Consider the following 13753-nt stretch of genomic DNA (forward strand, 5'->3'; position numbering starts at 1 on the left):
GAAACTGTATGAGCCGAGATGTGTAACTGCATCTGCGGCTGGTCATGCAGCCTTTCAGGGTCCTCGTATTTAATGTTTTACCTTTCGATATTCTAGAGAGTCCTCCTTATCGATTTTCTGTAGAAGGTTAAGACTGTATTTATCGGCTTCATAAATTGTTTCGTTTCGTTTTGTTTCATTGAAATATGTTTTTTAACTTAATTCTGTAAACTAGGCTATATAAACTAAGCATTGTAATCAATTTGTTTCTTTTTGTGGAAGATGTGTATTTTTGTTTAGATTGCTTAATGGCATAAGATAATACTATTTATGTAAGTAGCTCTATATAGTACTTGAAGCAGCTGAATCGTTTTTCTTATATATTTTCTGTAATTCATAAGACGAACCACTCCTCGACGCAGGCCTAGCCTAATGAGGAGTGCACTTGATATTTTTTATGTTATTATGCTTTGTAAAATTGTACAATGAAGTGAATAAAAGTTATTATTATTATTATTAATCGGGATTGAAAACTAACCGATCTTTGTGGAACAGAAATGAATCCGTAAAACTAACGCTGATTTGTTAATCGGCGTTAAAGTCCATATTTAACAGACGTACGTGCAACTGGCCCTAAGAGTTGTGTTATTTGGATGCATTAATGTGTGCCTGAATTGTGATTTTTAGACGCACTGTCGGCGTGTGGAGACCCGACTTATGCCAGTGTGGGAGGGGGAGGAGCTAGGAGTTGGTCGCCCCTAACAGAGGAGGGGTATGCTGAGAAATTACGACTTCTAAGAGAAGCGGGCCAGGTAACTCGAAACTAAATAATAATAATAATAATAATAATAATAATAATACCTTTATTTGTACAAATAGACAAGTTAGAACACATCTAAATACACAGAATAATAGTAGGTTTTTAACGTGCAGAATGACAGCTCAAGGCCTTTGTGAGTTGCACAAGTCAAAAATGAAAAGAGAAAAAGTTCAGGTACATTGATATAAATGTCTTTGAGTTGCTCAAAATAACAAATAACTTTGTGTCGTGAAATTATGACATGCAAATGATCAATATAGCAATTTTGCCAGCATTAAAAAATATACTCTGTAAGAGACTTAAGCTTTGCTTTGAAAACCTTCACTGGCACGAAAAAGTCCATTCTTTCAGAAAGTATTTCTAAAATAAATAAATAAACTGGAATAAATACCCATCTATTTCACTTTCCATGACGAACTGCTAGGTATTATAATTCACAGTGTGAGAGACTACCAGAGTCATTCAAAGTTTGGAAGTTTTGTATCAAATTATAGTGTTGTGTATCTAGTTGAGATGATACTGTATCACATTGTGTTGATACTGTATCATAATTGTGTCGAAACTGTATCATGGATTTCATGAAAAATGCAATCTCCCAGATTTGGTAGATAGTCGGGCTTTGTATAGAGGTTCACCTAACAAGTGTCCTGCTATCATATTGTGTTGATCTTGATACTGTATCATGTATGGTGATATGCCATGGTAAAGGACGTTTATGTTGCAAATGTGAGTGTTAACTGAAGCCGATAGTCCTAGTAGTTGTTTTTGGTGAAGCTATGTAACGCTGGTAGTCTCTCATACTGTGCCCTTCTTACACTCTTACACTCCCAACAACACACTAATAATAGACAGTGTATAGGGTGTCTATGTTGCAAATGTGAGTGTTAACTGAAGCCGATAGTCCTAGTAGTTGTTTTTGGTGAAGCTATGTGACGCTGGTAGTCTCTCATACTGTGCCCTTCTTACACTCTTACACTCCCAACAACACACTAATAATAGACAGTGTATAGGGTGTCTATGTTGCAAATGTGAGTGTTAACTGAAGCCGATAGTCCTAGTAGTTGTTTTTGGTGAAGCTATGTGACGCTGGTAGTCTCTCATACTGTGCCCTTCTTACACTCTTACACTCCCAACAACACACTAATAATAGACAGTGTATAGGGTGTCTATGTTGCAAATGTGAGTGTTAACTGAAGCCGATAGTCCTAGTAGTTGTTTTTGGTAAAGCTATGTGACGCTGGTAGTCTCTCATACTGTGCCCTTCTTACACTCTTACACTCCCAACAACACACTAATAATAGACAGTAATCGGAGAAGATATTTCCAACATAAAAGACCTATACTATGGTATATACTCTTATGCCATATTTTCTCTATGTTTAAACGTCATAGAAAAGATAACATCAGACCTTGTACCCATGTACCTTCTTATTATCTAATAAGATATTCGCAATAGTCGGCAGTAATCGGTCGTGAACAATGGGATATCTTCTTATGCTATTTTTTATCTATGGTATTACTTATATATTTATTTCATGTAATGACAAAAATACGTAGTTGAAGAAAAGTCAGGCATAGTCCTAACACAATATTGTAAAAAATAGATACCACTATTAGGTTGAAATAAGAATATTTTCAAAAATCTATTAAAAATATTTAGCAAACGGGGTATACTATAGTATTCAAGAATTTATGAATGGAGAATGATGCTTTTTGGAAGGGTTAAATTGTAATGTACATTTTAGAATGTGATGTATTCATGTTTATTTGTATTCTTCCATTTTTTGGACAAATAATCCTCCATGACGATTTCCTAAACTCTTTTAGAGTCCCCGGGAAGAAAATGTAATCAAATCAAACTTATAAAATTATATTTTCATAGTATTATGCTCGATGTTTATTCAAGTTGACATGTGATTTTGTAGATATTTTTTGGAAAATTGTTAATTGTTTCAGGTTCCAATGGAACGATGGAGAGCCCCGACAGTACTGGCTTGGCTAGAGATTGCCCTCGGAATGCCCCAATATGGACCCCGCTGTGCTGAGAATGTCAAGTCCGGAAAGGTAAGTGAAACGCATGTTAGTAAATGGGGGTTTCACACTGGCCTGGATTTGAAATGTATGTTGGTATTGAAAAGTAACAGTCAGCATGATATGGAATCTGAAAGTAGAAGAGCTCTTCAGAAACTAGAAGAATGGCTGGTCTGTCTCAAATATGTTGGTACTAAATAACAATAAGACTATGCAGATTCCATTCAGGACGGCTCGGGAAGCAGTATTGGATACGAGAGATAGAAACATAGGTTCAGCAAACGAGGCAAAGGTACTTGGAGTAGTACTGGACTCTGAACTCTCCTGGCTACCTCATTTAGACCAGCTAAAAAGCAAATAAACTCAGCAGTATTTGTTCTTAGAACCGTGAAGAAATTGCTGGATGCAGGAACGCTTAGAAGTGTTTATTTTGCTGTGTTCCATTCTCTTCTTTCATACGGTGTTATATTTTGGGGCAATTCAACTCATGCAATACATATATTTAGGATTCAAAAGTGGGCAGTTAGAGTGATGGTGGGTGAATCTATTAGAGCAAGTTGTAGAGATTATTTCAAAGAGTTGAAGATTCTCCCACTACCAGGTGTATAATATATTTTAGAGGCTCTTTGTTTTATTGATAGGAATCAGATAGGTCCAATACAGGAGAGCTATTCCACTCATACAATACCAGATATAGACAAAACCTCAGAGACGACATTCATCGAACTGGTATGTATGAGAGGGGGGTAAAGAGTGCAGGAATTCGGCTTTATAATTCATTGCCAACACGCATAAAAGCTCTTACAGGTGAAAAGTTCAGAATTAAGGTGAGGGAGGAGTTGTTGCAGGTTTGTCCTTATTTTAGTGAGGAATTCTTTTTGCATTATAGAATGCAAAGATTGACGACTTAGATTATAATTGACAAATCCTTATACCCCTTTCATAGGTGGTCAGTGGGATGAAAAAAATGAAATGGTAAATGGTGGCTTTCACACTGACCCTGGTTTTGAAATGTATGTTATCAAATGGGGTCTTTCACATAGACCCTGGTTTTGAAATGTAGGTAAATCACTGACGCTAGTTTTGATTTTTACGCTGGTAGATGGGAGCTTGTACCTCTGTACAGGTAACCTGTTTACATGAACTCTTATATATGGCCGGGACACACATAACCGCACCGCGGTACCGCTGAGTGTCGGACGTCGTACTACGGCGAGTGAGAAAACAAATGCTTTCAAACGTGTAGGGACACATATACTACCGCACCGCGTCAGCACCGTCACCGTGACTTTGTTGCCCGCGACTCACCTACTAGTTCAGTTCACTTTTTGACGATGATGGTGCGGCCTCGTTTAACCATAGAGAAACAATAGCTTAAGTAGATACCCCATGGGATAGGGCGTTTATGTCGCAACTTTTACTGTTATCTCAAGCCGATTACTGTCGATTATTGTCGATTTTTACTGTTTTGTTGGGGTGAGAGTGTATGAACGGCACAATATGAGAGACTACCTACGTCACCTAGCTGCATAGGAAAGAATTACGTGAACTATCGGCTTGGGGATAACAGTAAACGTTGCGACATAAACGCCCTATACCATGGGATATCTACTTACACTATTGTTTCTCTATGGTTTAACATAGAGAGTGAACAACTTATTGAAGATATACGGAATTTTCCAGTTTTGTACGATCAAAGTGATGAGAAATATGATTGAACGGAAAAATAAGTTGAATCAAAAGTAAAATATAACCAAATAATGAGTTAAGCCAAAGGTATAAGACATAATATAATAAATAATAAAATAAGAGAGAGTAGGGTTGTGTTTGTTCGTTTGTTCGCATCAAAACATGTCAACTTGTGGATTGCATACCGGAATACGGGAATGATTTAGATCTCCAAATTTTGCACATAGATTCTAAAAATATCAATCTCGTGCACCTGGAAGCCCAAATTTTAATTTTCCTTCTAGATTTTTCAGAATAAGGCCCGGTTGCACATAAGTCGGTTAAATTATAACCGTGATTAATTCCACGAGAACCAATCAGAGAAGACGTCTCTTCTAAAACGCTCTCTCTGATTGGTCCTCGTGAAATTAACCACGGTAAAATTTAACCGGCTTTTGTGCAACCGGCACTTAATGTTTAAAATTCATTAATGGTACATTCGATTTCATTAAAAAATCACCAACTCATATGGTTGAAATTAAAAAAGATACATCTGTTTCTACGTATATTGCTTTCTACCTGAAAAACATAGTTTTGAAACTTCGTTTTCCTTATGCAATGTTTAGGCCTACACGTGGCATGGATTATTAATTTTTCAGCTAGAACAATTTTTGAAGATTTCTCTTAAAAGGAAAATTAGAAGATAGGTATGATTGGGGATCCTTTTCGAATGATAAAAACAGGTTTCCCTCCACACCCAAATTGTTTCCGCCATTTTGAATCCAACTTCTTTTTTTAATTGAATGGTGGTCATACTGATTTACTTGAAATGCAGCATATAAATTTATTCTTAATCAACCGAGGATTCTTATAGGCCTATTTTGAATTCTTCTAGATTTCATTACGTCAAGTTTTAAGAAAGACCCTTGCGAAGCACGAGTTACCTGCTAGTAATAAAATAAACAACAAAAAGTATAGAAGAAGGAACCCGTGACTGTGTCTTAAATTTTTAATTTAAAACTAATTACGTTTAGATACATAAAGCAGAAGATAAAAATTATTTTATTGCTGATATACGTTTACGATTATATGACTGATTGTGGTATTGTTACGCACCGAAATATATACCAGTACTATGATTCTTATTTATACGACAGTTCAAATGTAGCCAGGTCATAAACACCTCACCTCATACTATGGGATATCTTCGTATGTTATCTTTTCTCTTATGATAGTATTTATATGTGTACTCCGAACCACTTATTATATAAATGATATTTAATTCAATGTTCCTGTCACTGATAATATTACTCTCTATGCCGATGATTGTACCTTGCTATTTAAGAGATCAGATCTCATAGACTTGGAGATTGAGGCAAATAACATGGCAAATGAGGTTGTGCAGTTTTTTAATGATTCAGACCTCACTATAAATTCAAACAAAAGTCATGTCATCAGCTTTGATTATAAGTATCGTCCTTTTCACCCCACCATAACACTTGGTGAAACGAACATTGAAAGTTGTACTGTTGTGAACATGTTAGGTTTGTCGATGGATTCCAAGCTTAATTGGAGGATCATGTAAACAAGATATCATTGAAATTGAGTAGGTCACTTTTTGCATTTAGAAATATTGTTAAACGGGTGCCTAAAACAACAGCAAAAAGTGTCTACTATGCACTGATTGAATCCCACATTACTTATGGCATTGAATTATGGGGGTGTACCTCGAAGCAAAACATTCAAAGAATTTTTGTTCTGCAAAAGTCCGCAATAAGATACCTGGAAGGGCTCAAATTTCCACAGACATGTCGGGAGTCTTTTAGTAGCCTAAGTATTTTAACTGTTCCATCATTGTAATTTTCAAATCAATATTACAAGTGAAGGATAGGTTGAATTCATTCCAAGTTAACTCAGATATTCATGGCTATAACACTAGAGGAAGGAATAACATTTCAGTTGAGAGACATAGGCTGAGTGTATTTGAGAAAACACCTACTTATAGGGGACAATAGTTTTTTGTGAAACTTCCGGCTGATTTGAGAAGTATTGTTGAAGAAAAACAATTCAAAACAATAGTATATTTCGCACCTAGAGCAGAAAATGAGATTTTTCCAGCTCGAAATCGGTTTTCAAGTCCGAGGCCGTAGGCCGAGGACTAGAAAAGATTGAGAGCTGGAAAAACATTTTTGCCCGTGGTGCGAACGATATTTTTCGCCACACTACAGGTATTGCTGACAAAATAAATAAAGAATACAAAATAAAGAATACTCGTTAAGCTATCGTACCTATCTCTTGATTTTAGTGGTAGAAGATTTGCAGTCAGGATTTCAGATTCTTTTAAAATTTCACTTGGAATACCACAGTCATCTTCAAGCATTTTTGAAAATTCGGAATGCACTAATCAACAATAAATAATTGAATAAAACTGGTTGCGAAGCGAATTAGTTTGATTCGAAACTGGAACTGAAATCATGGCGACTTTAGCTGATGATGAAAGTGGCCACTCGCCCGATCTAGCGGATGACTTATTAACTACTTCCATGAGCGGCTGGAAAGAGACACTTTCTGGCCTAGCCGGAAAAGAAACCCTTTTCTGACGTCGTCTGCAAACAAGGTCTTTCAGATCTACGTAGGGACTGGAAAACAGCTGCTTTCTGTGCAGTGTGGCGAAAAACTATATTCTTTTCTCAGTGAGAAGGCTTTCTATGAGGTTGACGAATTCTTGTTAGAGTGAAAAAATTATTATCTAAATTTTGCAAATTTAATGAATTGTTAAATGTTATTAGAGTTTTATTTTAAGATTGATATTTATGTTATTATGTTATTTATCTGTGACGTTTTTCAACTGTATTACATTGTTTTTGTTTTACTTTTGTTGAGAATAAAATATTATTATTATTATTATTATCTTTTCTCTTATGATAGTATTTATATGTGTACTCCGAACCACTTGCAGGTGCTGTTGGAGCTATCAGACGTTGAGCTAGAGTGTGGCCTGGGCATCAGCCATCCGATGCATCGCAAGAAGCTGAGACTAGCCATAGAGGAACATAGACAACCTGGTCTGGTCAGGTATCCGCCCATAGCACAACTGGGACACACATGGGTGTCTTCTGAATGGCTGCCTGATCTCGGATTGGCTCAGGTTGGTCAATGACAATTAGAATTCTTTTATTTAATCTTCTACATGGCCACAACTACAGAAAATTAGCACAGACTTAAACCATAGAGAAACAATAGCATAAGTAGATATCCCATGGTATAGGGCGTTTATGTCGCAACTTTTACTAACGTTATCTCAAGCCGATAGTTTATGTAATTCTTTCCCGTGAAGCTGTGTGACACTGGTAGTCTCTCATATTGTACCGTTCATATACTCTCACCTCAACAAAACAGTAAAAATCGACAGTAATCGGCTTGAGATAACAGTAAAAGTTGCGACATGAACGCCCTATACCATGGCATATCTAATCAAATTTTTTTTTTTTTTAGATTACGTCCTAAAGACTCCAGTCATGGAGACAAGTCATGTTATTACATAATAATTCTAACACTAAGTAGTTCAACCTAGTTTAGGTTGGAAAGGAATTCTTGTACACTATAAAAAGCTCTATCAACTAAATATTTTTTCATTTGTTTTTTTGAAAATCTTCAAATCATCATTACTTTTCAAGATTTGAGGTAGCTTGTTATAAAATTTCCTACCAATATAATCTGGTTTTTGTTCAAATAACCTACTATTGTGACCCATTATATGATAATCTGCTCTGTTTCGCGTATTATACTCATGAACATCTGAATTCTGGATCACACCACTCGTTTTCACATGCATTACAACTTCATATACATACAAAGATGGCACAGTTAATAGACCAAGCTTTTTAAATAAAGGCCTAAAAGAGTCTAACCTATTCACTTTCTCTATACATCTGAGTGCCTTCTTTTGAATCTTAAACACTCTGTCCATATTTTGTTGAGATGAATTACCCCATACTAAAATAGCATACCTAATATGAGATAGTATAAGTCCATGGTAAGCAGTTAACAATAGTTTTTTATCATTCAGCCTAGCAAGCTGCCACAGGACAAATACCCCAGATGATATCTTATTACATATCCTCTCAATGTAAGGATGCCATGTTAATTTCCTGTCCAATAAAATTCCCAAGAATGCTACTTTCTCTTCTTGGTCTAATTCATTTTCCTCTACAAACACATTTATTTCTCTATCCTCTACTGAATTATATTTACTTTTGAATTGTAGGAATTGACATTTCTTACTATTTATTGTTAATTGCCTTTGCTTCAAGAATTGGACAATTGACTGTACTCCAGTAAAAGCATTTATTTCTAGACTATCCAATAAATAATTGTTAAAGATAAGCGATGTGTCATCAGCAAACAACAGAGCTCTGTGATCTTTTAACTCTTTTGGTAATTGGTTCACATACAACAGAAACAGTAAGGGACCCAGAATTGAGCCTTGAGGTACTCCAGCCTGGACCTACAGTTTTTGAGATTTAATTTTTACTATTTCATTCCCATCCACCTTGGTAAGCTCAACACACTGGTTTCTACCTATAAGATATGATTCAAACCATTTTAGTTCTATACCATTCACACCTACAGTTTTTAGTATTTCCAATAATATTCTATGGTTCACACAATCAAAAGCTTTGGATAAATCAAGAAATATTGCGGCTGCCTTCTCACCTGAATCTATTATATCTATTAGTCTTTCAACAAGGGATACTATTGCAGTCTTAGTAGATTTCCCTTTCTGGAACCCATGCTGTTCATCACATATGTACAGTATGCGTCCCATAGGCTCAACTCACACTTAGGTGACTCAGGTGGAGAAGAGACTGGACTCTAGTGGAGAGCATGTGTTTCCAAATGGTGACACTCAGACCAGTCGACTCTAGTCTCCGCGACGTCACGACTGTGAGACTGAGTCGAGCGTCGACTCGACATGTTGGTCGAGCCTCGACTTGAGTTGCCTAGTACCGTGTATTTTTAATGAAAGTGAGGTTATGTTTTATGAAAGTGATGCTTCATCATTTTAGATAATACAATAATAGGAATTTGATGAGACAATATATTCATAATAATTATTATAAAATTTGTTACATGCGCAGAAGTGACAAATTGGATGTCACATTTTCAATATTGTGAGGTTAGAAATGGAGTAGCATGGAACTGAAGTAGTGGCAATGAGCAAGAAAGTCGTAAGGTCGAGAGACTGGAGTATCCTTGACTGGAGTCGTAAGATTTAAAAAAAAAAACACACAAAACAAGACAAAACAAAATTACAAAGATTTACGAAACAAATAAAACACAATAAAATGTTGCAAATATAAAAAACCATGGGCTTAGTGTTTGGGTGTGTTGGAGAAGAGAAAAAAAAGAGAGGAAGATACCTAGCCAACTATGGTTTCCCATGTAATAGGCAGGCAAAGAAGAGAAGAGAAGTAATGAGGAAAAAAGGAAGGGAGAAATGGGGGAAGGAAGAAAACAGAGGAATAGGTACTCAAAATAAAGGTAAGCGAGTCCACTGAAAAATGAAAAAAAATGCTGGAGCACAAATCTCGAGTCATATATCTAAATGGAAGAAGAAATTACTGTATGTCCAGTTTTTTATATCCAGTTTAATTTTTCCGCTGATCTTATTGTCCGAGGCTGATTTGAGTCGAGGTAGTGTTAGTTGAGCATTTGCTTTGCCTCCGTGTCTTTGAAACTGCATTTAGGCAACGTATGTTTCGCGGGTAAATATTTACGGCTGTGTAGAAACATGAGGCTTCAGAGACCCTAGAGATCCCTAGATGGAGGAAGCTCCCTACACACAGACATTCTTCATGAATGAGAGAGTTGCAACGTATCACCAACAGTGGAAATAGCATGTTCATCGAATGTCAGCTGATAGGTTTTGTTGTGCTAGAAGCACCTACCTTCAAAAAGAAGTGATCCGTGGTCTAGTGGATAGAGTGCTTGCGTAGCAGCATAGAGATCCCGGGTTCAAACCCTCTCATTACCAAACGTTTTTTTAACCAGATCACTCCCATGTTATCGGATGGACAAGTTAAATTGTTGATCCCGGCTGAAGTATGACAGTCGTAAGGCCCATTGACGGCTTAAACCCATTCAGGCGGTGGGACCTTCCCGCAAGGGACTCCCCACCAACTAAAGCCATACCAATTTACTTTTTACCTTCAAAAAGCTCCTTGTGTATCTTTCGGATGCAACCCTTGCTTTTGGGAAGACACAGAAGAGCATATGTTGCCTATGTAAAGATACATTAAAGCTCCTTGTGTATCTTTTCGGATGCAACCCTTGCTTTTGGGAAGATACAGAAGAGCATCTGTTGCCTATGTAAACATTGCCTATGTAACATGTTGTTGTTAAAGCTCCTTGTGTATCTTTTCGGATGCAACCCGTTGCTTTTGAGAAGAAACAGAAGAGCATCTGTTGCTTATGGAAAGATACATTATAGCTCCTTGTGTATCTTTTCGGATGCAACACGTTGCTTTTGGGAAGATACAAAATAGCATCTGTTGCTGATGGAAAGATTTATTAAAGCTCCTTGTGTATCTTTTCGGATGCAACCCGTTGCTTTTGAGAAGATACTAAAGGTCATCTGTTGCTGATGAAAAAATAGATTTTCATGAATGTTGGATGTTTTTGTTTGGGTAGTATTGTAGTCTAGTGGCTACAATAGGCCGATAGGCAAAGCCACAGTCTCAGAGTTAAGGTATGTCGAATTGTGAGCTACTTGAAATTGCGTCGTCAAATCTTTCCTGTATTGTCTTTGATTTTCTACTTTTCTTACAATCTCTTGTATTTGAATTTTTCTTTCGATATGATATTATCGATATCGTCATTCGATACTATCAATCAATCAATCATTTATTTCTTTCCAAAACATACATGAAAATGTACATGAAAAAGTCAAAAACTAAAAACTAACTTAAAGCTAAAGAGAAATTAGTGACTGTATAAAATTCATTTTTTTACAGTAAACTCGTCTATACTGTAGCATGCTAAATCCATCAAATATGCTCTCAGCAATTCCTTAAATTTTGATCTATCAGGTTCATGTCTTATGCAACCTGGGAGACAACCAATAAATTTTTTTCCCATGTACGTTGGACTTTGTTTATATTTTTCCTTATTGTGTTTCTTTATTGTAAAATTATTTTTATTTCTTGTGTTGTAATTATGTATATCTACTTGCCGTGGGAATCTAGATTCGTTAGTTTTTGTATATAATATTGTCCTATAAATTAATGTAAAGGCTGTACACAGTCCTGAACTTTAACTTACTGAAGAATGGCTTGCATGATTGCTCTCTATCAAGATTTAGAATTATTCTTATTGCTTCTTTTTGTAATAGGAGTATTTTATTTAAGTTTGAGATGCTTGTTCCTCCATATATTTCAATTCCATATGAAATGTGGGAGTGGATCATTGCAAAGTACACTGCTTTTAAAGTTTCTAAGTTGGAAATTTTTGCTAGTCGTCTCAGCGCGAAAATTCCTGAGCTTAATTTTTTACATATTCTTTGAATGTGAACGGACCAACTAAGTGTGTTTTCAAGATATAGACCTAAAAATTTGATTTCTTCCTTATTATTTACGGAATTAAGTTGTTTTACCTCTGAATTTCTACAAGTAAAATGAAAGAACTTTGTTTTGTTATCATTAAGTAGCAGATGTCTATGATTTAGGTACTTTTTAGTTAATGATATAGAATTGTTACATTTAATTTCTGTTGTGTTCCAGTCCTTATCATCAATGCACAGACTTATATCGTCAGCTTATAATTATAATTTACTATGTTCAACTAAATCACACATATATTTAGGCAACCCCCCTAAGTAGCACAGAAACAAAAATGGACCTAACACCGATCCTTGTGGTACAGAATAGTTATTACATTTTAAGTTTGATCCAATATTGTACTGATTTTTATTGCTTGTATACTTTATATTTATATACTGTTGCCGTCCTTCTAGATAGACTATATATATCTCTATATGTTGACATATTGATATATTTTTAACTATCTATATATCGACAACTTTTGATTCTATTAATTTTTGCAGTACTCGGAAAATTTTGCGGCCAACATGGTCGACGCTCGAATGCTGGACAACTTGAGCAAAAAAGAGTTGGAAAAGTTTCTGGGTGTGACAAGGAAATTCCATCAGGCCTCCATTGTGCACGGCATACATCTGCTCAGGATGATGAAATACGATCGACAGGTTAGTCACAGTTTCCGAACTATCTAAATTTATAATTTTCACTGCAAGTTATAATATTATTTTCCTCCACCTACTGTCTAAAGTACTTACTTTACTCCCTGAAACATAATACTAAAGTGTCACTTTTTCGCTCTCGGTAGTAAAAAACAGAAAAACTCCCTAGGGAGTAAAAGTGACTCCATTTAAATAACATGGTAAGCATCTCTATTTTAAAACTTACATGGTAATAGGTTAGAAGGTCTAAGCTCAGATGAGAAAGCGAAATAGAGGTGTCTGTCATTGAGTCAACTGAATTCAATACCACAACCAGAAATTTGATCAACTCATGAAATATATGTTTGTATGATATTATATTCTTAATATTAGTAGTCGATAAAAATTTTATACAATTTTAAAAATATTTTATTCTATTCAATATACCAGCCAACAAATATTTTTGATCTGCATTCTGCAATTCAAATCTGAACCGCGTGATCTGGAGTTAAACATTTTTGGTAGCCTGCCCAGCTGATATAATTGTTACAACTTTGGCCGATAGATAGCGCAATCGGCAGTGCCAATCAGACGACCGGTTTTTAGGTTTTAGATTTTAGGTTATGTTGTTAGGAAACATTGTCACCAATACGTAAGTTATTAGAATGATTTAATTTGCAGTTTCTATAAAAAAATGTAGATGGAGGAAAAATGTTGTGTACATCACAAGCGAAAAATACTTTTTCTCCCTCAGGAAAATTGTTGCCCTCGGCTTCGCCTCGGGCTTCAAACTTTTTCCCACAGGGAGAAAAAGTCGAACTTTTCACTCTAGATATACAAATAACTATTCAAATTAGCAGGTAACTCGAGCTTCGCATAGGTCTCATCAAAAACTTGACCTCCCAAGTACTTGAAGAATTTGAAATAGGCCTATAACCATCCTCGGTAAATTGAGAATCTATTTGTAAAATTTCAAAGTTAATGAGTTGAGTAGTTGAGACGTGATGATGCGTCATTCG

The 13753-nt window shown here is 35.8% G+C and overlaps 1 protein-coding gene across 1 annotated transcript in view; it reads left to right on the plus strand.

The window, feature by feature from the left end:
- The window catches only part of LOC111061885, a 72427-nt gene that overhangs the window by 39016 nt on the left and 19658 nt on the right, over positions 1 to 13753 (plus strand). Inside the window, exons 17-20 of the mRNA XM_039441209.1 lie at positions 667 to 791; positions 2756 to 2863; positions 7458 to 7646; positions 12603 to 12761. Of these exons, the coding sequence (XP_039297143.1) occupies positions 667 to 791; positions 2756 to 2863; positions 7458 to 7646; positions 12603 to 12761 (581 nt within the window). The remainder of the gene's footprint in view (positions 1 to 666; positions 792 to 2755; positions 2864 to 7457; positions 7647 to 12602; positions 12762 to 13753) is intronic.

The sequence above is a fragment of the Nilaparvata lugens genome, chromosome 14 (assembly GCF_014356525.2).
Source record: "Nilaparvata lugens isolate BPH chromosome 14, ASM1435652v1, whole genome shotgun sequence".
NCBI lineage: Eukaryota > Metazoa > Arthropoda > Insecta > Hemiptera > Delphacidae > Nilaparvata > Nilaparvata lugens.